The sequence below is a fragment of the Lithobates pipiens genome, unplaced genomic scaffold, assembly GCF_037356315.1.
Source record: "Lithobates pipiens isolate NorthernLeopardFrog02 unplaced genomic scaffold, aLitPip1_a1.2 Scaffold_18, whole genome shotgun sequence".
NCBI classification, from domain to species: Eukaryota; Metazoa; Chordata; class Amphibia; order Anura; family Ranidae; genus Lithobates; species Lithobates pipiens.
Window position 1 is genome coordinate 78,795,375 of NW_027507758.1, and position 27,385 is coordinate 78,822,759.

General features: G+C 41.8%; 1 protein-coding gene across 1 annotated transcript in view; it reads left to right on the top strand.

Moving 5' to 3' along the window:
- The window catches only part of LOC143987228 (calpain-2 catalytic subunit-like), a 110,858-nt gene that overhangs the window by 61,556 nt on the left and 21,917 nt on the right, over positions 1–27,385 (top strand). The window contains exons 9-16 of the mRNA XM_077485816.1: positions 5,288–5,448; positions 6,098–6,267; positions 6,868–6,879; positions 8,698–8,909; positions 11,437–11,473; positions 14,231–14,296; positions 18,747–18,804; positions 25,916–25,980. Coding sequence (XP_077341942.1) covers positions 5,288–5,448; positions 6,098–6,267; positions 6,868–6,879; positions 8,698–8,909; positions 11,437–11,473; positions 14,231–14,296; positions 18,747–18,804; positions 25,916–25,980 — 781 coding nt within the window. The remainder of the gene's footprint in view (positions 1–5,287; positions 5,449–6,097; positions 6,268–6,867; positions 6,880–8,697; positions 8,910–11,436; positions 11,474–14,230; positions 14,297–18,746; positions 18,805–25,915; positions 25,981–27,385) is intronic.

A 27,385-nucleotide genomic window follows, 5' to 3' on the forward strand; every position in this document is an offset into this window, starting at 1 on the left:
AATGCTGCAGCATCCATGTGCACTGCAAATTTTCCGTTCTCTAAGACAAAGAGCTGACCCTTCACATGACCACTGATCAGTTGGAGCAAAGGCAGCTGAGTAGATCCGACAATAGCCTGCTATCATCTGATGCTGGGTTAGCAAATGTACTCCTGTAATGCAAAAGAATGTAAAGGCAACAAAGGTTTGACCATAATTCTCTTTTAACTCTCCCCCAAGCCTGTGATTGGACATTGAAGGAGCAGAAGCTAGCTGGTGGGCTTATCACTCTGCTCTCTCTCCATGTCTGTATGTTCTTTGTAACAACGTGAGTACTACATCATATCTGATTACCTCCCTTCTCTCTCCTGAGTCTGAGCTCTGCTGTACAGGGGATTAAAGTCTCATACCAAGTCAAACTTAGTTACTTATGCTAGGTTCATTTAAAAACATATTAAATGTTTTTTTTAATTAATATATATCTGCATTGCATCTGTGTCTATCACAGGCAGGGGCAGTGACTGGTAGCACTGTGCACAGTGACGCTGAACCTGCACTTTTAAAGAATCGATGCCACTGAAGAGGCTCAGCCGCTGTACCTGTCTCTGTGACAGGTGCAGCAGCCAGGTAGAGTACACTCAGTAATGCCAAGTTTTCCTGTGGTTTTCCCAGGCCCAACATTACTGAGTTGCATTGAGGATGAGTTCAGCTCCCTCTCCCCTTACAATGCAAGTTTTAAATGCTTGTTTTATCTAGTGTAGAGGAATAAGCAGCTATATTTGCCTTATTCCTCACTCTTCCAGTAGCTGGCACTCTCCTCCGCTGTCCAGTGCTCTAGAAAGTAGGCAGGTCCTCATGTACCATGCAGGACTGCTGGTCCTGCAATGCCCATGATGACGTCAGAATGCTTGCAACCTGCGGAACAGTGAAGGGATGCAGCTTCGGGAGGAGGAAGCCTGTGCAGAATGAAGAATAAGGTAAGCCTACCTGCATATTCTTTGCAGACAGTATGGAGGGGGACCACTGCAGCAGTCATTATGTTATATATATCAGGGTTCAGCTTTAAGTCAGCACCCTTTTTTGCTGTTAGTTACTTGTGCTAATTTTTGTGCCCTGGGGAATTGAGGAATCCTGCTTACACTGCTGCACGTGTTCCTGTTTGCTTTGCATTGACTTCCCAATTAGGCCGGCTGATGTATGTTTGCCTTCTTCTTAACCAGAAGTGAAATCATGAAATTAAAGGTTTGGTCTACGATGCTGGTAATCTGGACTTGCTTGACACTTACCAGGCTCCTTTAATAAAGCTAATGAGATGTTCACATTAGATATTTCTGTACATTGCCATGTATGTTCTGCTGATTAGTGATTAGCAGACAAATCCAAACATTTCACATAATGAAGACTCTGTTATGGTTTCATGTTCATTAGAAAAGTAATGTTGAACAATCATAAAGGCTCAACCTGCAAGCAACCTATGTCATGGAAGAACAATGGGAAAACCTTGAATTTATCTAAAGCCGTAAACTTTTTTTGGATAGCATTGGAAATATTTAAAGTTGAATTTTAACATATTTATTACAACTTATTTTGGTCTTTGTACTTCTCTATGGAGAGCTACTGTATTTACAGCCATGACAGAGGCTCTATGTATCAGTGACTGTTCTTACAGCCAGAGAGTATCCATGGTTAGTGACATATGATTGTTGTGGGGTGGAACTGGTGAATTTGTGAAAAATAAAATAAACATTTGCAAACGGGCAGCTTTTTATTGCAGGAGGAGACATGCAATGTCTCTTCTGCAATAATATAAACGTACCTGATTTACCCACATTGCTCTGCAGAATGTACATGAGGTTGTGCAAGTTCAGCTCCATTTACCTCGCAGGTGTCGGACCACTGGAACCTAAATGACTATTCTTGCCTTTAGTTCAACTTTGGTAATCCTTGTCTGTGTCAACAGTCAGATAGCTGCAGCCAAGGCTGGGATAAGGGCAGGGCAAGAGGGGCAGCTGTCCAGGGCGTAGTGGTAGAGAAGGGGTGCTCCCTTACTGCACACTCCACTGTGCAACTACATTCTAACTGCTAGAAAGCAAGCGATTGACCATTCACCAGAGCACACTCTATGCCAACCTTACGCAGCCAGAGCAAAGGGTGCAGAGAATGGGCCCTGGGGCGCTGCATCCGTTCTATGTCATGCATTGGCAGTGGGTGAGGGGGGTGCAGTCCCACATCCTTTCCCTGGGCAATAGATGAACCTGTCCTGGTACTGGCTGCAGCCGCCATCGGCCTGTCACTGCTTTGTATGGCTGAACTCTGCACACACCTGTCATTTCAGCCACAGGAATCTGTAGATGCTTGCATCTGGAATTTGCAATGTGTGCTAGTCGCCATTGTGGATGCACCTTTACTCTTTATTCTCACATACTATGGACCTGAAAGCTGAATTTTTATCAGTTTAACAAGGATTGCACAGAGGTTTTGGTTGGAAATGTTATTATTACACAATACAAAGAACTTGTTTGGCAATGCAAAATGCAGTAAGTCCTTGCAGCTGGTATAACGTAACAACTTGTGTACACGGGTCTCTGAGTTGGAATGCTTTTCTTCCCATACAAGTCAATAGGGATACAAATTTCAGCTTAAAGGAGATCAGAAAAAAAAAACGTTGGAGCATCTGAAATGCAAGATGGATGCATCTGAGAGTGAACTGCATTCAGAAAATTATAAAGTAAAATCTTAATATCATGGATTGTGTGTTTACTATTCTATACTGAGTAAGCCGTGTGTCTTGTTTTTCCATGAATATAGCCGCAGAAACATTCATGAATCACTCCACCTCTCTCTGCCAGGAGGAAATAGCACTCCTATTATTCCTGGCAAGATAGCGGGTGGAAAACTGTGCCCTCTGCTGGTAAAAATGTGTAACCACATTCCAATATGTCCAAGAAAGCCAAAATTGTGTGTGGTTAAAAAAAAAACAAGAAAAAAATAAAACTAATAACAGGATATATGGGGCCAGGCCAAAGTTTAGACTAAGTTCAATAGAAAAATAAACACTATAACACAACTTGAATATATCACACCCACACATATTTCAATTTCGACCTTTGAAATTATACTTTCTCAAATTTTTAATTTTTTTTTGCTGGAATGATGGTTACTTCCAGAAGTAATTCCTTATATGATGTGTTGCCCATAGCAACAGTTCAAAATTTTGGAGTTTACATATTTGCACTGGTAGGATGTGGGATGGTACCCATGGCAATCAATATAAATATGACTGTTCTTCAGGAGCTCAGGAAGGAAACTATGTCTGCATTATTCATATGATACAATCAATTACAGCGTCCTCTTCTAGAAAATAGGACATTTGAGTCAGCTGGAATGTGAATAATTCATAAAATAATGCAGTACACATCTGGGTGGAGCCGTGTACACAGTGGGTAGCACGGTTGTCTGAGGTCCCACATTCATCTCCAATCTGTGTGGGTTTTCTCCAGGCACTCCAATCACAATTTAAATGTACGCCAGGACCAAATGACACAAGCCTTGTGGTGCGCTGGCTAAGAGCGTTGCGGTGCCATTAAAAATGAATGACACCAAAATGCACTGCACTTAGCTTCAAGCAGTACCACAGAGCTATAGTCTGATTGGGTCCTAAATGAATATATAACTGCATTGATTGGTGTTTTTTTTTATTTTTTATTTTTATATTTGATTGGAGCTTTGGAGTTCATCTGCAAAGGACAACTACGCTTTAAGAGGTCTATAAAAAAAAAAAAATCCATAGTGCAGATGTGCCAATCATTTGCACAGGCTCCACAAATCTTCACTGTAATTTTAATAATAGGACATTTTAAGGGATTGTTAGTGCTATCTAGTGACAATGCAGCATTTTTCCTGATTGAATTATTTAAAAACTGCATTATTGCCACCAGATGGCGATGATGATCCTAGGATAGAAATATTTTAGGAAAATGATAGTGAAGATTTATAGAGCCAGTGTGAATGATTTGACATTTGCACATCGATTTTTTATATTTTTTGTATACATAAGCCCATGGTGTAGTCGTCCAGTGCAGCCCCACCCCCCGCAAGGAAAACATCCCAGCTGGGTCCAGTGCCTAGTGCTCACATCTGCCACAGCCCCATTCATTTCTGAGGATGGTCCTCAGTAGGAGGAATAGTGCCTAATCATTGGTGTCAGTTGGAGAAATTGTGCCCCCTCATTGGTGTCAGTGGAAGGAATAGTGCCCCATCATTGTTGTCAGCGGGAGTAATAGTGCCTCATCATTGGTGTCAGTGAGAGAAATTGTGCCTCCTCATTGGTGTCAGTGGGGGGAATAGAGCCTCCTCATTGGTGTCAGTTGAAGGAATAGGGATAGGAATAGGGTCCCATCATTGGTGTCAGTGGAAGGAATAGTGCCCCGTCATTGGTGTCAGTGGAAGGAATAGGGTCCCATCGTTGGTGTCAGTGGAAGGAATAGTGCCCCCTCATTGGTGTCAGTGGGGAGGAATAGTGCCTCATCATTGGTGTCAGCGGGAGGAATATTGCCCCATAATTGGTGTCAGTGGGAGGAATAGTGCCCCATTATTGTGTCAGTGGAAGGAATAGTGCCCGTCATTGGTATCAGTGGAAGAATTCATGCTCCATCATTGGGGTTAGTGGGAGGAATAATACTCCTTCTGTTGATGTCAGAGGGAGGAGGAATGGTGTCCTGAGGGCCAGAAAAGGCAAGCAAAGGGCCGCAGTTTGGAGACCACTGCCTTATAGGAACAAGTTAAACAAAAAGAATAATGTGGCGTCATGCTCTAGAGCAGTGATTCTCAACCAGGGCTCCATGGAACCCCAGTGTTCCTCCAGAGGTTGCTAGGGGTTCCTTCAGCATTGGGCAATTTCTGCCTCTAAGATAAGTTCCCACTGACACCATTGATCTTTTTAGCTATCTGTAAGGAGGTAATTCTTCCCAATGACCACAAGTGTAAGGACCATTCTTCCCACTGACCATCACACCAATGTATTAGGAGTTGTAGACTTCTAATTTTTAGCAGGGGTTCCCCCGAGACCCGAGAACGATTTCAAGGGTTCCTCTGAGTATAAAAGGTTGAGAAAGGCTGCTCTAGAGGGCGAGAGAGGAGGTATGGGAGGTAAATCTGGATAATGCTTTGGCTGACTCTTTAACAAACAGACTTTAATATGTAAAATGTATCCACATAATTACAGCAGGAGGTTAGATTATAATCTCCTCTGTTTTCTGATTTCCGAGTATGTCAGTGCATATGATATATTTCCTGCTCTCCCTCCTAGGATGTCATTTGATGATTTCCTGAGACACTACTCCAGGCTGGAGATCTGTAATCTCACCCCCGACACCCTGAGCTCAGAGAAATACAAGAAGTGGAGTCTGGTGAAGATGGACGGAATGTGGAGGCGAGGATCCACTGCTGGAGGGTGCCGGAATTTCCCAGGTAGGTCACAGGGAGAAAAGGAGTCTTAGCTTCTTTATTATTTTGGCTGCTGATTTAGGTTAAGATATTGTAGGTTACAGTTGCGATATTTCCTCCACATTTATGAGCTGCTGGGCTAGGCTTGTGCACTCCATGTATAGTACCGATTCCATATCCAGCTCCGCCAGTGTTCTTTGCATGCTTCCAACAGAGCCCCAAATCAATGCCACTTTAATTAAAATGAAGTGGTACCCTCCAATAAAAACAGTACACCATCAATATATCTGGCCCAAAAAGTTAAAAATGGGCTTCGATCGGTGCGCATCACCTCCTCTTCCCACTTTGCCATGAATAGATTTGCTAAACTCAGGGGAAATTTACTCTAATGGCCAGAAATCTGGGCAATAGAATGCATTAACGTCAAACGCTATGTTACTGAGAGAATGAATTGAAATTACTTGTTTCTGCTGTGAAATTTGCTAATAAACTGCTCCACAGTGCCTGCAGCTACAGAGGTTAGTGAGTGTTGTTTTTTTTTTTTTAAAGATCATTTACTACTTATTTATAAATACCTAAATATTTATAGCTTGGTCACAGATTTAATTAAACCATACCCTGTAGTATTATAGCAGTAGCACAGTACATGGAAAAATGATGTTTCTTTCTACAGACACCTTCTGGATGAACCCGCAGTATATGATAAAGCTGAATGAGGAGGATGATGATCCGGATGATGGAGAGGAAGGCTGCACGTTCATTGTGGGTCTGATGCAGAAGAATCGGAGGAAAGCACGGAAAGTGGGAGAGGACATGCACACTATTGGCTTTGCCATCTATGAGGTGGGTTACTCTTATTTATTTTTACACCAGTGCCACTTGAAGGGTCAGCATACCAAAAACATACACTTTTACTTGGACACTGGTGGGTTCAGTCAATATCTGGCCAGGATTATCTTTTGAAAAATGCATCTTTGTTATTTTATTTAGTCTTGATGACTTTGCGGGAGCCTATATACCCACAAGGAGCAGGTTAGTTGTACTGCAGTACATGCTGATAGAAGGAGGGAGCAGAGTGACAGAGAGATGAGCTCATTAGTCTCCTATTTCTCCATTCACTGTCCAGTCATAGGCTGGTGGGGGGGGGGGGGGGCAAGTAAGTGTTACTGAACTGCAGCAAAGAATAATAAGGTCCTCTGCTTTGCCAGATAGAGCTGTGCAAAGCTCTGGACTGGAAAGACAGAAATACAAATATGTTGGCATGTTCAGTAGCTCCCTCATAAGTAATTAATTTCATTTAAATTTAATTTGTATTTTCCTCTGTTTAGGTAAGTTTAGCTTTTAAATGACACAATGTTCCTGACATACGTCATATGTAGATTTTGTGTTTACACATTTGTTACTGACATATAATAATTCCCACTTTATTATTTCTAATTTTAGGTCCCACCCCAGGTATGTTGATATTTTATCATTTTCTGCCTAGATCAAGGTCACATTTTATTATTTTAGAAGGTGAGTGTAAATATATGACAGTCATGGAGTACTATATACACAAATCCCTCTGTTTAATCCTGGTGGTAAATCGTCAAGTTCCAGTAGTCTTCAATGGGCTGAAAAACAAACCAAAATAAAACAGATTCCTCCATTCACACAAATGGGGTGGATGGAAGAAGCCCTCCAGCTGAGACATTGTATCCTGACAGCAGCTGCAGCAGGGAGGGCCACAAAATGATCAAAATTTGCCCAGTTTCTGACAAACTGTTCAGTATATGGCCAGCTTTAGATCCCATATAATGCATTTTTCTTTTATTTGGCTGTCCATATCCTAGTGGGAAGATTTCCCTACTTCCTGCCCCTGAGGCATAACAGAAAATCAGAGGAAATCTCCAAAAGCCAGGTAGTTACTGAAGCCTATGCCCTTCTGTTCTGAGGCCACCGGTACATTTCTGGATTTCACATCACTTCCTGTCTTGGTGACCATGGTCGGCAGGACAAATATAGAGGGTTTATCTCCCCAATGGGGACACAGACAGCAATAAGAACCTGGGAGTTGGTTCTAACCCCTCACTACTTTATTTTATTTATTTTTTAAAGTAGTTTTGGCTTTAGATGCATTTTAACCATTTGCCGACCAGCAATTTACCAGTATGTTGCTGGATTGGAAGGCTGATATCTCGGTCATCAATGCAGCTTCAGCAATGATCGAGAACATTTTCTTTTGCCGGCAATTCTCTTCACTATAAAAGTAATCCTATCGGCTAAGAAGCTGCTGGATTATTTTTACAGGTGGCGAAAGGTGGTCCCACCCCCCCCCCCCCCTCCTGCCACCACCTTTTACAGGGCTCTCCCGTGCAATCAGGGAGCCCGGTAAGGATGTGACCGGTGGCATCGGGTTCCTGGGACACAGTGAGAGGAACTGAGGTTTCTCCTCTCGCTGTGTGACGTCAGAAACTGGAAGCAAGGAGGATTTTGTCACTTCCAATTTTGGCCTCATGTAAACAAGTCATTACCGGCTTGAACAAGCATCTGATCAAACCTATTGTGGTTTGATCAGATGCTTTGGAGTCCTAAGAAGAGATCTGGAGTCTAATAGACTCCAGGTCTGTCCGTAAAGAGGACCTGTCATGGTCCATGCTATGACTAGGGTTGTCCATCAAATAAATAAATAATAAAATAAATCATAAAAAAAAAATGTAAAGCACGCCCCTTCCCTTGAGCTCACACGCAAATGTGACCATGCACTTAGGTCCCACATGCATATGTAAACGGCAATCGCACCACACATGTGAGGTATTGCCCCTGAACGGCAGATGGAGGGAAATAATTTTAGTGCCAGCCTCTAAACTGGTAACCTGTAAAGGCTTTTAAAGCATCACCTATGGAGATTTCCGTTCCACGGGCGATTGCAATTTTAAAGTGTGACTTTTTGGTATCTAATTGGCGTATCATTATATTTTCCCAAGCAATTGGATATTATATTGTGTTTTTTTCATTAAAAATGAAAGTGTATTTTTTTGCCAAAAAATTAGCAATTAAAAAAAGCACTATGCGAATACCATGAGACAGAATAATATCGGAATACCTGTCATTTTATTCTCTGGGGCTTTTGCTTACACAATATATAATGTTTGGGGGTTCGAAGTAATTTTCTATAAAAAAAAAAAATATTTAAATGTAGGAGAGAAATCTCAGAATAGGCCCGATGTTGAAGTGGTGACTATATCTAAAGCCACATTTTTGTTTTTGGTGGGTGCTCTGCTTTTGTTGCAGTTGCGAGGACAGACTGATGTTCACCTGAACAGAGATTTCTTCCTGCGGAACAAGGCCAAAGATCGCTCAGACACCTTCATAAATCTCAGAGAGGTTCTGAACAGATTCCGGCTGCCAGCTGGAGAATATTTAATTGTACCATCCACCTTCGAGCCCCATAAAGTGGGAGACTTCTGTATACGGGTTTTCTCCGAGAAGAGTGCAGAGTCACAGTAAGTATCCCATGATAATGACCTGGTTTGCGGTTGAGGTTTTGCCAGCCTGCAGAAGAGCCAAATTCAGACATTCAGCACAAGAACTGTGATCTGTTAAAGTGGACCTGTCACCAGGGCTGCTGTTAGAAACCACGGGGCCCTATACAGTCAATGCTTCAGTTATGAATGTACATAATAGTGTGTGTGTGTGTGTGTGTGTGTATATGTATATGTGTGTGTGTGTGTGTGTATATATATATATATATATATATATATATATATATATATATATATACAGTGCGAAAGTATTTATACTTGCGAAAGTATTCGGCCCCCTTGAACTTTTCAACCTTTTGCCACATTTCAGGCTTCAAACATAAGGATATAACATTTTTATTTTTTGTGAAGAATCACCAACAAGTGGGACACAATTGTGAAGTGGAACGAAATCTATTGTATAATTTAAACTTTTTTAGCAAGTAAAAAACTGAAAAGTGGTGCGTGCAAAATTATTCGGCCCCTTTACTTTCAGTGCAGCAAACTCACTCCAGAAGTTCAGGGAGGATCTCTGAATGATCCAATGTTGTCCTAAATGACTGATGGTGATAAATAGAATCCACCTGTGTGTAATCAAGTCTCTGTATAAATGCACCTGCTCTGTGATAGTCTCAGGGTTCTGTTGAAAGCGCAGAGAGCATCATGAAGACCAAGGAACACACCAGGCAGGTCCGTAATACTGTTGTGGAGAAGTTTAAAGCTGGATTTGGATACAAAAAGATTTCCCAAGCTTTAAACATCCCAAGGAGCACTGTGCAAGCGATCATTTGAAATGGAAGGAGTATCAGACCACTGCAAATCTACCAAGACCTGGCTGTCCCTCTGAACTTTCAGCTCAGACAAGGAGAAGACTGATCAGAGATGCAGCCAAGAGGCCCATGATCACTCTGGATGAACTTCAGAGAACTACAGCTGAGGTAAGAGAGTCTGTCCATAGGACAACAATCAGTCGTACACTGCACAAATCTGGCCTTTATGGAAGAGTGGCAAGAAGAAAGCCATTTCTCAAAGATATCCATAAAAAGTCTTGTCTAAAGTGTGCCACAAGCCACCTGGGAGACACACCAAACATGTGGAAGAAGGTGCTCTGGTCAGATGAAACCAAAATCGAACTATTTGCACACAATGCAAAACGATATGTTTGGCGTAAAAGCAACACAGCTCATCACCCTCAACACACCATCCCCACTGTCAAACATGGTGGTGGCAGCATCATGGTTTGGGCCTGCTTTTCTTCAGCAGGGACAGGGAAGATGGTTAAAATTGAGGGGAAGATGGATGCAGCCAAATACAGGATCATTCTGGATGAAAACCTGTTGGAGTGTGCAAAAGACCTGAAACTGGGACGGAGATTTATCTTCCAACAAGACAATGATCCCAAACATACAGCAAAATCTACAAAGGAATGGTTCACAAATAAACATATTCAGGTGTTAGAATGGCCAAGTCAAAGTCCGGACCTGAATCCAATCAAGAATCTGTGGAAAGAGCTGAAAACTGCTGTTCACAAACACTCTCCATCCAACCTCACTGAGCTCGAGCTGTTTTGCAAGGAAGAATGGGCAAGAATTTCAGTCTCTTGATGTGCAAAACTGATGGAGACATACCCCAAGCGACTTGCAGCTGTAATCGCAGCAAAAGGTGGCTCTACAAAGTATTAACGCAAGGGGGCCGAATAATTTTGCACGGCCCACTTTTAATTTTTTTATTAGTTAAAAAAGTTTCAAAAATCCAATAGATTTCGTTCCACTTCACAGTTGTGTCCCACTTGTTGGTGATTCTTCACAAAAAATAAAAATTTTATATCTTTATGTTTGAAGCCTGAAATGTGGCAATATATATTATATATAATATATTTATATAAAATATTCAGGCTTATTTTTGTTTTTCACCTGGTGATCATGCAAGTAAAACACACTTCCTGTCCTGGGATGGCTATGTTCAAGTACCATACTACATCTATGACAACAGCCATGGTTGTCACTCCGGCTGGACTTGTCTTCCCCTCTTCTTCTCTGCAATGCGGGAGTGGAAGAGTTACTTGTTTAGACAAGGAAAATTGCATTGAGCTTTCAGGAAGTGACAAGGACACTTCATTTCTAGCAAGGTCAACAGGTATAGTCTACCAGTCCACATCTAAGGCCCCTTTCATGCCGAGCCACGGGCACATCAGCGCTAAAGCGCCGCTCGTTTTAGCTGCGCTTTACTGCTGTTCGGCTGCTAGTGAGACGCTTTTAACCCCAAAGAATGGGTTAAAAGCGCCGTGTTATGACGCTTCCCCGAGCTCCTTTTTATATGTCCTGGTCCTTGTAATTAGGGGTTTATTGGGTAATTATTTATCCAGTGAGAGACTTTTGGTGTGATCACCAGTGAGCCTTCTACACCCAAGACTTCGGTCCCCTTTACACCCATAGTTTCATGCATTGTTTAATTAACCTCTACTAACTGATCAATTTTAATTCTTTAATTTCTTTAATTTTTAATTCAGGGTTGTCGATGATAAGATCGAGGCCAACATTGAGGAAGTAAGATTTACTTTTATATCTTTTAAAATATATTATTCACATTAAAGTAGTATTGAACCCTCTGCGTTTTGTTTAGCTTAACACATTGAACACAATAAAATGAACATTCCCTCATAAACTATTTATTAATATTCTTACCCAAGCACTTACAGTTTACAAGTCTCAGTGCTGCTGGGTCTTGTTCTCTTAATGCTGCTTCCCTGAACTTCTGGTCTTCATCAGAAAGGGTTAACAAGGGACAGTGCAGTCTCAAGCCAGTCTGTTATATTGGAGGGGGGAGCTGGTTAGTGCCTTGCCATAATTGGATACAGGCTGTGTGTTTTTATTGATGCAAACAGTGTGGGGAGACACAACTCTAGCCCCTGCATGCAAGGCTGACTTTATAGGATGCAGCAAGAGAAAGGAGCCACCCTGAAACAGGAAACCTGAGGCTGCAGTCATGGCATTAAAGTTAAACTGGAACAGGCAAGGCTTAAAAGATAAAGAGGTTGCATACTAAGTAAATGATTAAACCAGCTGCTGAAAGTCTTAAAAAACACACATTGGTACTTCATATCATTTTTATATTTATACAAAATCTTCATTTTAAAACTCTTGGTTGCATTTGCATTACAGAGTACCTTAATAGAGCACAGCAGGAGCTGTTTATTTTCTGACTATTTTTTTTTTTCTATTTAAAACTCCATACAGCCCTGCACAGGCATGGAGGTTGTGAGATCCCTACTCTGTTTTTCAGTTCATTTATCTGGTAGCCATCTAAAGTGCTGTTGCCTATAAATGATATAGTTTTAATAAAGTGTTTTATGTAAGTTTTTTTTTTTTAGTAGCAAGAATTTAAATATGATGGGTATGAACCGCTTCAAAATCGCAATTGATGCATCTGGTTTGAACACTGCTTGTGACATGTAGACAGTTGCTGACTCCTCTAGAGGGTGATCATTGGAACCTCAATATGACATAAATGTCCCAACTTGTTGTAAACCATTTTGGCAGTGGAGACAATTCTTCACTTTAAATAGGCTAAAAATAACCTGTGTGCACCATCGTTTTGTCCTCCGGTTACTTTAAGAATGGGTAGGTAATCCCCTGACCACAATTCTTGGGGACATATATCCCGATATTTAAGCAGTATATATGTCTACAGTGTATGATTTTTACACTCATCTCAACATGACCGATTTGTTCATTAAATGTTTTTTGAAAGCTTACACCTCGAAATATTAACTACAAATATTGCTTACATTTTTAGTTTCCCAAATGGTTCACTGATATGCGAATTGGATGTGTTTTGTCCGAGTCACATAACATGTGAAACCAGACTGGCTTTTAATAGAGCTGGTTCACATATACACTATACTGTCAAAAGTATTGGGACGCCTGCCTTTCTATTAACTTTAATGGCATCCCAGTCTTAGCCTGTAGCGTTCAATATTGAGTTGACCAACCCTTTGCAGCTATACCAGCTTCAACTCTTCTGGGAAGGCTGTCCACAAGGTTTAGTAGTATGGCTATGGGAATGTTTGACCATTCTTCCAGAAGCGCATTTGGGAGGTCAGGCACTGGTTTTGGAAGAGAAGGCCTGGCTCGCAGTCTCCGCTCTAATTCATCCCAAAGGTGTCCTATAGGGTTGGAATCAGGACTCTATGCAGGCCAGTCAAGTTCCTCCACTACAATTTCGCTCATCCATATCTTTATGGACCTTGCTTTGTGCACTGGTATGCAGTCATGTTGGAACGGGAAAGGGCCATCTCCAAACTTACCACAAAGTTGAAATTGTCCAAAATGTCTTGGTATGCTGACACCTTAAGAGTTCCCTTCAGTGGAACTAAGGAGCCAAGCCTAACCTTTGAAAAACAACCTCATGCCACAATCCCCCTCCATCAAATGATTTTGGCCAGTGCAAAAATCAAAGTCCATAAAGAAGTGGATGAGCGAGTTTGGAGTGGAGGAACTTGACTGACCTCAACCTGATAGAACACTTTTTGGATGAATTAGACCGGAGACTGCGAGACTGTGAGCCAGGCCTTTTAGTCCACATCAGTGCCTGATCCCACAAATGTGCTTCTGGAAGAATAGTCAAACATTCCCATAGACACACTCCCAAACTTTGTGGACAGCCTTCCCAGAAGACTTGAAGCTGTTATAGCTGCAAAGGGTGGGCCAACTCAATATTAAACCCTACGGACTAAGACTGGGATGCCAATAAAGTTCACGTGCTTGTTAATTCAGATGTCCCAATACTTTTAACAGTATAGTGTATATGGGCTGGTTGCCATGCAAATTTTAAAAGGGTTCTGTGCATTTTTCAGTCAGTTCAGGTTTTCAAGATTTCAGTGTCAATTTCCCACCTGAATCGCGTCTGAATCGCCGAATTAAAACCGCACTGGTCTCTGCACCAAAACCGGACCCATGAAAGATTCATGATATTTTTATCATTCTATCAAGTCTGTGCCATCCGGTATCAGCCATGTGATCAAATACTGTGGCACAGGTCACACATCACATGATCTCTGCAGAAGGGACCCTGGATTATCCTGCTCTTCAGCAGGGATCATATGGCCAGTTCCTAGGCATTTGATCATGGGACCAGTGCCAGGGGGCGCCCAGAGCACAGATCTTTGCAAGAAAAGGAAAGCACATCAGAGTCTATTTTAGCATTTAAGTATTTATAGGAACAGTGTAGTGACAATGGTGGTGTTTACAGTATGGTTCTGGGTATAATCTGGACTGTAGTCACAGCATTTTTTTTATTTTTAGCCGGATCTCAGTGAAGATCATATTGATGCAAACTTTAGAAAATTGTTTCTGCAGCTGGCAGGCGAGGTGAGTTCTATACATTACATGTTCCTTTATGAGAACTCTTTGTTACTGGGGCTTTGTTTGGGACTTTATTTTATTTTTATTTATTTGTTGTCTGTGGGTGGGGTAAGATTAATTAGTATACACAGACATGATGGAAAATTTGATTATTTATTTCTTGACACAGCTACTGAACACAACTAAAGACACAGATACACATGTCATTTTCCATTCCTTCAGAGCAGCAAATATTATTATTATTATTATACAGCATTTCTATAGTGCCAACAGTTTATGCAGCACTTTACAATGTAGAGGGACAGTAGAATTACAATACAGTTCAGTACAGAAGGAATAGGAGGGCCTTGATGGAGCTTACAATCTAAAGAGAGGGGGAGGTGGTACAAAAGGTAATAGATGCAGAGGATGATCTGATGGAGGTGACTTGGGTACAGTCCTTAGGTGGATGTGGGGTAGGCTTCTCTGAATAAGGACATTTTCAGGGATCACCTAAAGGTAGGGGCTGAATGGAAATACTGGGACAGGGAATTCCAGAGGATGGGAGAGGCTCTGGAGAAGTCCTGGAGGCGAGCATGGGAGGAGGTAACAAGGGAACTAGGGAGCAGGAGGTCTTGGGAGGAGCAGAGAGGAGGATTTGGGTGATATCTTGCAGATGAGGTTGGTGACGTAGCTGGGGGAAATGTTGTGGATGGCCTTGCATGTTAAGGGTTAGTATTTTTAATTGTATGCGGTGGGGTAGGGGAAGCCAGTGAAGGGATTGGCAGAGAGGAACAGCAGTCACTGAAGGGTTAGTAACCACGTTTCAGCTATGCAAATATATAAGTAAAGAGAAATGGGTACCTTCCTCCTTAAAGATACAGGTGGTGCTTCTTGGTTTGTAGTGCTGTGTATTGATTGATCTATACTGCAATTCATTTTATATCAGCAGGGGTCCCTGATCTAAAGCTAACCACTAGGAATCTATAGGTCTATACAGCCAACATGTATAAATGTGAGAGTTGTGTACAAAATTGCCTTTGGGTAAATTTTGCAATTATGGTTTTAAAGCCAAACTCCAGGCAGATATAAAAATATACCAATAAATACATTACATTAAAAATAGATTTGCTAATATTTAAAATGCAGCCACTGTGCCCATCAAACGCAGCCACTGTGCCCATCAAACGCAGCCACTGTGCCATTAAACGCAGCCACTGTGCCCTTATTGATAATTTGCATTTTTATTCTCGTGCGTGATTGTGTAGACAGGGCCCCAGTGCACTGTATTGCCCAGGGGCCTATAATGCTCTTAAGATGGCTCTGGCTGTATGCATATATCCTCGCAAGGAACATGCTAATTAGAATGGAGAGCAGAGGGATGGCTAACCAGTAGGCTCCTTTACTATCCATGTTAGGGGTGGAGAGGTGACCAAGCTGCATTGCTTATCTGCATCAGAGAAACGTTAAGTCACCAGCCTGATTCTGCTGCCTGGCAGCACTGTGTAAATCTAAGGACTGGATGGTAAGAAATATAAATTAATTTACATGTAAAACAAGTTCCATATATGTATTTTAGTAGTGTATTTGAGCTGTTTGCCTGGAGTCCAGCTTTAAACCACGTGTAAACTAACAATACACTGGGGTTGATTTACTAAAACTGAAGACTGCAAAATCTGGTGCAGCTGTGCATGGTAGCCAATCAGCTTCTAACTTCAGCTTGTTCAATTAAGCTTTGACGGAAAAAAAATGAAAGCTGATTTGTTTCTTTGCAGAGCTGCACCAGATTTTGTATTGTTAGGTTTTAGTAAATCAGTAAATCAACTCCACTGTGTTTTTCTCATATGCACAAGAGACACTGGTGAGAGACCTGTATTTTATACTGGCTTAGTTTTGAAGCTTCATCCACCATTTTCCAACTAACCCTGTGTTCTGGTTTGATTTTTCAATTGGCATAGATCTCACCAGAGGTATGGTTGCTTCTTACGCTGTGTGCTCTTTCTAGCTACTGTCCTGCCCATGCTGTCCTCTACTGCTATATGCTGTATTTGCTACACTGAGTGACCCACTGCTTAGCAATCTAGAATATATACCCCTGGCCCACACATGGAAGGGAAGCAGTACAAGTCACAGGTTTGAACAAAACTGCAAAAGTAGCTAGAAGGTTGGGCGATCGCTTTTTTTTGGTAGTCCATAGAAAGGCTCCATTATTTGGCCAAAAGTTTGTGGGCACATCTATGTGTGCTAATTGGGACACCCAAAAATGTGGGTGTCAATATGGAGTTTCTGCCCTTTATGACAGCCTCCACCCCTCTGGAAGGCTTTCAAGATTTTTGTAATGTATCTTTGGGAATGTGTGCCTCTTCAGCTGAAACAGCATATGTGAGGTTAGGTTCTGATGTTTGAAATATTTCAAAGTCAGTGTTCCGATTCATTTCATGGGTGATCAGTAGGGTTGAAGTCAGGGATCTCTGCCAGCCGCTCAGGTTCCTCCAACACAAACTCATCAAACCATGTCTTTATGGAGCTGGCTTTGTGGACAGGGACACAGTGATGCTGGAACAGAAAAGGGTCTTCCCCAAGTTGTTGCCCCAAGGTTAGAAGTGCTCAATTGTCTAAAGTGTCTTAATATGCTGTAGCATTACCAGTGCCCTTTACTGGAGTCACTTCACATAGTGGAAGTAAACACTTCTATCGTTTTCAGTCAAGGAAGCCACCATCTTGGCCTCTAATAATTCTTCAACTGCCATAATGCTGCACATGTGATCAGTTATGACACCAGCTATTGGATGGTTTGAAAGATTGGTTGAGAGCACAACCAATATGAACGTTGGCATTTCCGGCATGCCGGGAATGTAAGTGTTTTTTGAAACTGGGTTTACTCCCGCTTTAAACACAATACTTTAGAGAAGTCCATGTGCTTTTGACCATAAAGTCATTTAGCTGCTTTCACTGGTCTGTATCAAACCATAATAAATATGATATATATAACTATCCCCAGGGGGCTAAAGATGCCAAGCCATCATAGCTGCTACCACTGTCATATTTTCCTAGCTTTATTAACGGAGCGCTGTAGTCATAGGACTTACCTTTTAAAGGTGACCTATTTTACATTTTTTCCACATGATACCCTCATAATACCAAGTCCCTTACATAGAATGTTTTAATCACCTTCTCATGGGTTCTCTTGATTAGTCTAGTCCATTTGGCATATATAAGATCTGTTCTATAAGTTATTTATCTTATTCCTTTCTACTCGCTTGGCTTATCACAGCTGCCTACTGCTAGCTTCATCCTGCATGTGCCTTGAAAATGCACATGACCTCTTGAGTTGGTTATGAAAAAAAGCTTTGATTAAAATCTGTTATTTAACTGGCCAATCCAGGATCTTCTTACTTCAGTCCTCCAAACCATTCTTATCTCTTATCTTCCCTTTTGTCTTTCTCTTACCCTTTTCAGTCCTTCAGCAGTTGCATCAGTATGACCATGCATATTGGCATTGGGTAGACTTGTATGTTTGTGCCTTTGATATAGGGAGGACCGAGTCTTCCCCCCCCAAGCAAGTAAACCTTCTGATTGTACATGGCCAGACTGTGCAAATGTTCGCTAATATTTGTAAAGAACTCTATTGTCTTTTTACTGTTCTACATCTGCCTGTTTCCCCCTCCATTCTCTTCTTATTTTCCGTTTCTTTCTCTCGTCCTCTGTTTCTCTCATCCTCTGACTTTTACCACCCCCCTCTCATTGTCAGCCTCTCCTATATCTTTCTCTATCCCTCACTCTCTTGTTCTAGTGTGAATTCCTGGTTTGCTGTGTTTAGCTAGCTCATATGTTAAACCTAAGGAACATGGCAGAGTGTTCTATACAGACTCTGCCAAGTTTTGTAACCTATGAGCTTAATTGAACAGTTTGTACTCTGAGTATTCTGTAATTGAAGGATATCCGATGGGTCTTACATAAGTTGATTTACTAAAGACTGTTCACTTTGCATGGGAAGTTGCACTTTGCAAGGGAATCTTCCTCTGAGTTTAGTGAATGAGGCAAAGCCCTGCTGACTTCCATCATCCAAACATGTGCAAAAATGCTGCTTTTTTATTTTTCCTGCACTTGTTTGGATATTCTTTGCAAAGGGAAATGTTACCAGGTTCACTAAGCTTTGCAAGGGTAGTTGTGCTTTGCAAGGGAACTTGGTTGCCTTTAGTAAATCAACCCCATTGTCTCAGATTGATAGTATTGCTTTTAGCAACCAATCGGATTATTCTTTTCTACTTTGCTAGCATCATGCATTGTATAATTCTCTTATAAATGTGGCCCCCCTATACAGCGTTAGAGGTATTCGTGGATCAGCTGACTTGTCTGGGCCCACAATCAGTCTGGTCAATATTTCTCTCATGGGCTGAATGTGAGTATTTGGGTCATGGGCTTCTTCGATCTCTTCCACCTTTTTTTTCTGACAGTCCTATCTTCTCTTGCCCAGGATAAGGAGATCTCGGCATTCGAGCTGCATGGAATTCTACAGAAGGTCATTTCCAGACGTGAGTATCAATCCTGTGTGTCACTTGTATTATCTGTGATGGAAGTTTGAGAACGGAACCTACAAAATGGAGAATCACAAAATCTTGCCACCTCAACCTATGCAACATCTCCAAAATATGCCCCTTCCTAACCAGTGACACCTCTAAACTAAGCTCCTAGTTCACTCCCAGGTTATCTCTCGCCTCGAATACTGCAACTCCCTCCACATTGGATTACCTTTACATAGACTATCCCCGGTTCAGTTCACAATAAATGGTGTTGCAAGACTCGTGCACCTTACCAACCGTTCAATGTCCTCCACCCCTCACTGCCAATCCCTCCATTGTCTGCCACTCACTGAATGAACAAAATTCAAAGTACTAATAATAACTTGTTACAAAGCCATCCACAACTCTACCCCCAGCTACATCACTAACCTAGTCTCAAAATACCAACCAAATCGTCCCCTTCGTTCCTCTCAAGACCTCCTGCTCTCTAACTCCTCATCGCCTCCTCCCATGCTCGCCTCCAGGACTTTTGCCATGTCTCTCCCATCCTATGGAACTCCCTACCCAAATCTGTCCGACTAGCTCCTTCTCTGTTTACTTTTAGGTGTTCCCTGAAAACCCTCCTCTTCAGAGAAGCCTATTCTGCCCACACCTAACAACTGTACTTTTATTTTCTTCACCAGCTCATCCCCCCACAATTATTACTGCTTGCATCTCTTGACCCTCACTTCTAGATTGTAAGCTCTAGAGACCTTTGATTTCTCCTGTATTGAATTGTATTGTAACTGTACTGTCTGCCCTCCTTTTGTAAACTGTTGGCACTATATAAATCCTATACAATAATAATAATCAGCATTGTAAATAGTATGCATTTACAGTCTTTGTTTCAATAGTTTTTATTATTTTGAAAACATAAAAAGATAAAAGATCACTTAGCAGAGCAGTGAAAAATCCTCGTGTGCTCAGTGAATGTAACCAAAGTGATACATAAGTAGGGGGGGAGGGGAGGGATGCAAGAAAGCCTTAACAGTCAGGTTGGGCTTTTTATGATGCCCCATGGGAACACATAAATTATACTTATATGGGAACACATAAACTTGTATGGATATGAAGAACAAATGGCGGGCCATAAAGGCATCATGACCTCTAAAGGGACAGCCATCCACCTTATGGATCATATTTCTGCAAAATAGAAGAACCCTGGGATCATAACATTAAAACGTAGCCACTGTAGATTGGTCTAGGTTGTGAGCAAGTCCCAGTCCTATAATTTCTGATCAAAGGCTCTGTCCACTACCAAACACCAAAATCGTCCCAACATCGGGGACTCCATGCCCTCAAGTATGCACCAAAATATCTAGGTAAGATAGGAGACAAGAAAACCGAGAAGACATGATGCCAAGATTGTCAAACGAAAAAATGAAAGACAAGGTAAAAGGAAAAAAAAAGTGGGGGAGAAGAGAGGAGGATGAATCCATCCAGGGATCCTCCATCGATCATCTGTGAAGTCAACTCCGTACATCAGGGACTTGTAAGTAAGCACGCCAGGGGCACCATATTTTATCAAAAAGGGGTTTTGTCTTGCAGGACATTCACAAGTCGCGATAGCAATTTTGGCCGCTAGGAACATAAAATATATTAGTCTTAGTATGTCGCGGGGCGTATTTACAGTCTTTGTGTTAGAAAATCATAACTGTCTGAAGATTGAAATGGAAAGAGGATTTTTAGTGACATTTTACTACAAAAAAATGTTCTGTACCTATATGTGTTACATACATAATGAAACCAGAGCTTTATTCTTATAGAGAAGCAGTTTGGTATAATTATGCAAACATTTTTTTATTATTATTATTTACTTGTATTCTCTCCATATCAGAGCACAAGTGTCTATATAAGCCTGCCTTATCTCCTAGTTGATTTCAGAACTGATTATGTCTGTATTACATGAATTACACTAAGGCATGGCTCACACCTATGCATTTTTAGTGCATTTTCAGTTTTGCAGAAACACACTACAGTCCATTTAACACAGTGTTTTTTTGAAGCACGTGATTAGAGCCGGAGGAAGCTGCTGGAGGAGCAGACACCGGAGCCGATGCCCGCAGTACATCCGTGATATCGTTTGAGCCTAGGGTGACAAGGTTTCTTCTTTTGTAGATTCAGGACAGTCAATGATGCTCTGTTCACATCTAGGCATCCTGGAACATGGTTCTTCGATCCCAAATCATGGGATCCCTTTGCGAGCCCAGTCACTTCCTATGGCACCCCGATTGCGGTGCGATTTTGCCGAGATTGTCCCCCGGATGCAATGCCGTAAAATCGCACAAATAGAATCGCGGTACGCCTGTTGCAGAAACTTGGGTTCCTGCACTACTTTGGTCTGACTTTCATGCGACTTGATTGCCACAGACTGCAAGGTAAACCCTTAACCACTTCAGCCCCAGAAGGATTTACCCCCTTAATGAACAGGCTATTTTTTGCAATAGGCCACTGTGTCGTTCTAACTGACAATTGCACGGTCATGCAACGTTGTACCCAAACAAAATTGATGTCATTTTTTTCACACAAATAGAGCTTTATTTTGGTGGTATTTGATCACCTTTGCAGTTTTTATTTTTTGCGCTATAAACAAAAAAAAGTGCAAATTAAAAATTTTTATATATATATATATATATATATATATATATATATATATATATATATATATATATATATATATATATATATATATATATATATATTTCGTACTTTCTGCTATAATACATATCCAAAAAAATGTAAAACAAATTATTTCCTTATCAATTTAAGCCAATATGTATTTTTCTACATATTGTTGGTAAAGAAAATCCCAAAAAGTGTATATTGATTGGTTTGCGCAAAAGTTATAGCATGTACAAAATAGGTGAAAGATTTAGGGACTTTAATTTTTTCTTGTTTTTACTGGTAATGGTGGCGATCTGTCCAAATCTGACCCTAAGTGACACTTTTTGGGGACCAGTGACATCAATATAGTGATCAGTGCTAAAAAAAAAAATGCAACGATCAATGTATAAATGACACAGGCAGGGAAGGGCGATCGAAGGGTTAACTGTGTTAACTGCAAATCCCTGTAGTGCCTCTCTGTGGAGCGATCACGGGTGGCTGGCGGACATCGAGTCCATTGGACCTGTGCATGCGCTCCCCCCATCATGCAGTGGGAGCGCATGCACCCACAGTATCTCATGCACGAAACAACGAATTTTCATGCAGCCAGGCTGCCCTGCTAATGTGGACCTGTCAGGCTTTTCTAATTAACAGTAGAAGTCCTGCAGATACCAGAAGAAGCCTGTTATTACCTTTTTATTACTTGATCAACCGATCTACAGTCAGGTCCCTAAATATTGGGACATCAACACAATTCTAATATTGTTGGCTCTATACACCACCACAATGGATTTGAAATGAAACAAGCAAGATGTGCTTTAATTGCCGACTGTCAGCTTTAATTTGAGGGTATTTACATCTAAATCAGGGGAATGGTGTAGGAATTACAACAGTTTGTATATGTGCCTCCCACTTTTTAAGGGACCAAAAGTAATGGGACAATTGGCTGCTCAGCTGTTCCATGGCTAGGTGTATGTTATTCCCTCCATTATCCCATTTACAAGGAGCAGATAAAAGATCCAGAGTTAATTTCAAGTGTGCTATTTGCATTTGGAATCTGTTGCTGTCAACTCTCAATATGAGATCCAATGAGCTGTCACTATCAGTGAAGCAAGCCGTCATTGGGCTGAAAAAAACAAAACAAAGCCATCAGAGAGATAGTAAAAACACTACGTGTGGCCAAATCGACTGTTTGGAACATCCTTAAAAAGAAAGAATGCACCAGTGAGCTCAGCAACACCCAGAAGACCACGGAAAACAACTGTGGTGGATGACCGAAGAATTCTTTCCCTGGTAAAGAAAACACCCTTCACAACAGTTGGCCAGATCAAGAACACTCTCCAGGAGGTAGGTGTATGTGTGTCAGTCAACAATCAAGAGAAGACTTCACCAGAGTGAATACAGAGGGTTCACCACAAGATGTAAACCATTGGTGAGCCTCAAAAACAGGAAGGCCAGATTGGAGTTTGCGAAACAACATTTAAAAAAGCCTTCACAGTTCTGGAACAAAATCCTATTGACAGATGAGACCAAGATCAACTTGTACCAGAGTGATGGGAAGAGAAGAGTATGGAGAAGGAAAGGAACTGCTCATGATCCAAAGCATACCACCTCATCAGTGAAGCATGGTGGTGGTAGTGTCATGGCGTGGGCATGTATGGCTTCCAATGGAACTGGTTCTCTTGTATTTATTGATGATGTGACTGCGGACAAAAGCAGCAGGATGACTTCTGAAATGTTTCGGACAATATTATCTGCTCATATTCAGCAAAATGCTTCAGAACTCATTGGACGGCGCTTCACAGTGCAGATGGACAATGACCCGGAGCATACTGCGAAAGCAACCAAAGAGTTTTTAAGGGAAAAAGTGGAATGTTATGCACTGGCCAAGTCAATCACCTGACCTGAATCCGATTTGAGCATGAATTTGACTTGCTGAAGACAAAACTGAAGGGAAAAATGCCCCAAAAACAAGCAGGAACTGAAGACAGTTGCAGTAGAGGCCTGGCAGAGCATCACCAGGGATGAAACCCAGAGTCTGGTGATGTCTATGTTTTCCAGACTTCAGGCTGTAATTGACTGCAAATAATTTGCAACCAGGTACTAAAAAGTGAAAGTTTGGATGATTGTAAATCTGTCCCATTACTTTTTGTCCCTTAAAAAGTGGGAGTCACATATCCAAACTGTTGTAATTCCTACACCGTTCACCTGATTTTGATGTAAATACCCTCAAGTTTAAAGCTGAAAGTCTGCAGTTAAAGCACATCTTGTTTGTTTTATTTCAAATACATTGTGACAGTGTATAGAGCCAAAAAGATTAGAATTGTGTTGATGTCCCAATATTTATGGACCTGACTGTATGTGTACCCCTCTGAAGTTAGCTTAAGCCACACCCATTGCCATTCTCTTTCTCAGTTAGAGTGCCTTGCTTGATCTTTTGACAGGAAGATGAAAATTGATGGGACTTAAAGTTCTAAAGCCTAAACATTTGTATTGCTTGTATTAAAAAATGTTTAGGCATCAGCATCCCCCTAACTCCCCCTTTTACTTACCTGAGCCCTCATTCGATCCAGTGCTGTGCCCGTCTGTAGCTCTTCCCCCCCCCCCCCCCCCCCGCTTCTGAGGGAGAATCAAAGCCAGGAATGACGGTGTGGGGAGGCGGGGCCGAGTCCCGCTGTTTGTGTTTTTAAGGACGCAGCAGCGGGACTCGGGAGCGAACACGCGCGACTGCCCCCATAGGAAGCGGACGAGGGTGCGAGGGAACCCCAGAAGAGGATGTTTGTGGATGCTCTGTGCAATTCCATTGCAAAGAACAGGTAAGTATAGAGATGTTTTGTTTATGTAAAGGTAAAAAAAATTAAAATGCAATCACTTTAACATTAACATTAGTTCTTAAATTAGGCATGCCATACCTCTTCAGAGAAACACAAGGAGGATGATTTACTGGCAAACAGTGAACATTTTATGGTTCCTAATGTTAGGCAGCAAAAATGTTTACCAGTATTGGATTACAACGCTGACAGGTGCTCTTTAAAAATAGGGTGTTTTGCAGTGGAAATGCTGCACCTTGGTGAGTATTACCTCAAAAAGTTCCCAAAATATAAATAAATAAGGAAAGTTGAATGTTATGTGCAATAGCAACGGCCATGGCTTTGGTCAGTAATAACGATAATAAGGGACATTTCCGGATTCAAGCCTTCAAAACCAGACCATAAGCTCAATTCACAAAGTTTTAACACAAGGATAAAGAACTTTAATTTAGCTATGTGATTATCAAATCTCATTAGACTCAACTGAAAACAATTGCCACTTTTTAAAAATAATTACCTTTATCCTGGTGTGTTAACTGGAGCCCCTGTGTCTCCAGAAATTAGGGACGGTTGCCAGCACTGGTGTGAAATTGATACAAATTGCAAATGCCCAGACTTTGCACAATAAAATATTGGAATATTTAGAGCAAACAGTAAATGAGTTAGAAAACACTCTGCAGCTGTGAAGAAAATAATCTTAAATGTTCACAACGCAGGCAATGAAATCGCATCTCCTCTCCCTTTTATTTTACACAACCCCCCCCCTCCAAGAAATGAAAAGTCAGCACCTAGAAATACTGCACTTACCGGTCCAGGCATCAGCGGGGTCCTTGAATTGGCTCTCTGGTGCTGGTGCATTGAATTGGCTCTCAGCTAAGGGGAGTGAAGCCTTGTGGCTTCACAGCTGGTTTGCTTCTGTGCATGCGCAAATCGCACTGTGCTCTCCGAATGGTCTGGCTGTCGGGGGGAAGGCGGGGGGGCTCACTTTGCCACAGCGAAGTGAGACAGAAGTGGGGGTAACCTGTCCAAACCAGGTCCCAGATTCCCCCCCCCCAAAGGGGCCAAATGTGGCAGTGGAGGAGGGAGGAGGCAGACAAGCAGGGCTTTCCCTTTAGCTTAGGTTTACACTATTGGGGTTGTGGAAATGTAGATAAATCACATTCCCACACCTGCAGCCCAAAGGCGCTGATCTTTAAATTTTTCATGGCACCCTCACGTATTGGAAACTCGTCAAAGCACCATAAAGTTGCATGCAACTGCTTTTTCAAAAAAGGGTCAGGGGCTTTTTGCAACACGGGTACAGCGGCCTATTCAAATGTGAGCTGCACCATACGATACAGTGTGAACGTAGCCTTAGAGTCTGTTGTGATCTTTGGCGATTATTAACTTCACACTACAAGCAGCCGCAGAGAATAATGAAAGCTTTTTAACGGCTTGTAAGGAATATGCAAAAGATTAATTGTCCTTTGTCTGGGCACTGATGCGCTTTAAAACTGGACAGGGGTAGAAAGGGGTAGGAAGGATCGGTGACCTTTATGTTCTACTGCATTGTGTTATGACAAGCAAATCAAGACGTAAAGCAAAGTAACCTACAAATGTCACATGTGACTTCAGTAAAATGAGCTGATAAGTAATTGCAATCTTTTTTTCACTCCTATTGTCCTATTCAGAGCCCGACATCAAGTCTGATGGATTCAGTTTGGAGACATGCAAGACCATTGTGGATCTCCTGGACGTATCCTTTCTTTTTCTTGTATACTGCCCAGGACCCAGCTTTACATTACACTGCAGTTTGTTTTTTATTCTAGGGCAAGATTCCTATATGTCTTACCTGTTTATACAAAAAAAAGGCTCTTCTGATTTATAGGGTCCGTCTACCCCAAACAGTAATAAAAGTTTGGTAGGTTTAGTCCCCGTCCTGTTTTTATTACCCTCATTATAGGGTCACCTCCATTCCTATCCCTGTAGAGAATCCAGGGGAAGGAGCATGACCACCTTGCTGTAAACTGGAGAAAGATAAATCACTATTGTATGGGGTAGGCAGCCTACCCTCTGCGGTGCCTAGCAGTGTAAATAAAATGGTGAGTGAACAAACATGACCATGGGCATCCCAAACGGGTGTGCAAAATTGAATTCGATTTACTGTACATAGTTACGTAGTTAGGTTGAAAAAAGACACAACTAAATCAACACAAACACAGGAGAGAGAGCACACATCCGCCCTAAGACCCCTTTCACACTGAGGGTGTTTTTCAGGTGCTATAGCGTTACAAATAGTGCCTGCAATCTGCCCTAAAACTGCTGCTCCATTATCTCCAGTGTGAAAGCCCGAGGGCTCTCACACTGGAGAGGTGCGCTGGCAGGACGTCAGGAAAAGGCCTGCCAGCAGCTTCTTTGGAGCAGTGAAGGAGCGGTGTGTTTAATGCTCCTCCCCATTGAAATTAATGGGGCAGCGCTGCAATACCGCCGGCAAAACACCGCTATTGTGGCATATTGCAGGCAGTTTTAACCCTTTCTCGCCGCAAATCCGACGGTAAAACGCCGCCAAAAATAGTGGCGTTTTACCACCGACGCTATGGGCGGTGCAGTATGAAAGCCCTCTAATGTTAGTTTTTTTTTTATTGTATTTTTGTAAAGATTTTCACATTACAAATACAGCACAGTAAGCTCGGTGAGAGCTGGAAGGAATCAAACAAGAAATGAAAAACAAACAAAATGAAAAAAATTACAGGTATCCAGGTCGAAAATAGATGTGTATCCAGAAAAAGAGCTGTATAAGGCAGACCAATTAAGGGCTATAACAATATTTCTCTGGATTACAGCTGGGAGTGTATACCATGGGGTGAGGGGATGGTAATCTGGGTGGCAACCAGAAATCAACAAGGAAAGTGGAAGTATAAAGGGGAGCTATATCAAGAAGGTGCCGGGATGGAGGGACTGATGTGAAACAGAGAGGGTCAGGGGGGAGAACGATATTCAGGTTCATCTCATAACTCCCAGACCCCATCAAACCTGTCAACAGCATCCTCCACCAATACCGTCATGTACTCCATTCTGCAAATTTCGGTGATGACATTGAGAAGCTGTTCCTGAGAGGGAGGCGTAGGGGCCAACCAACACATTGGGATAACTCTCTTAGC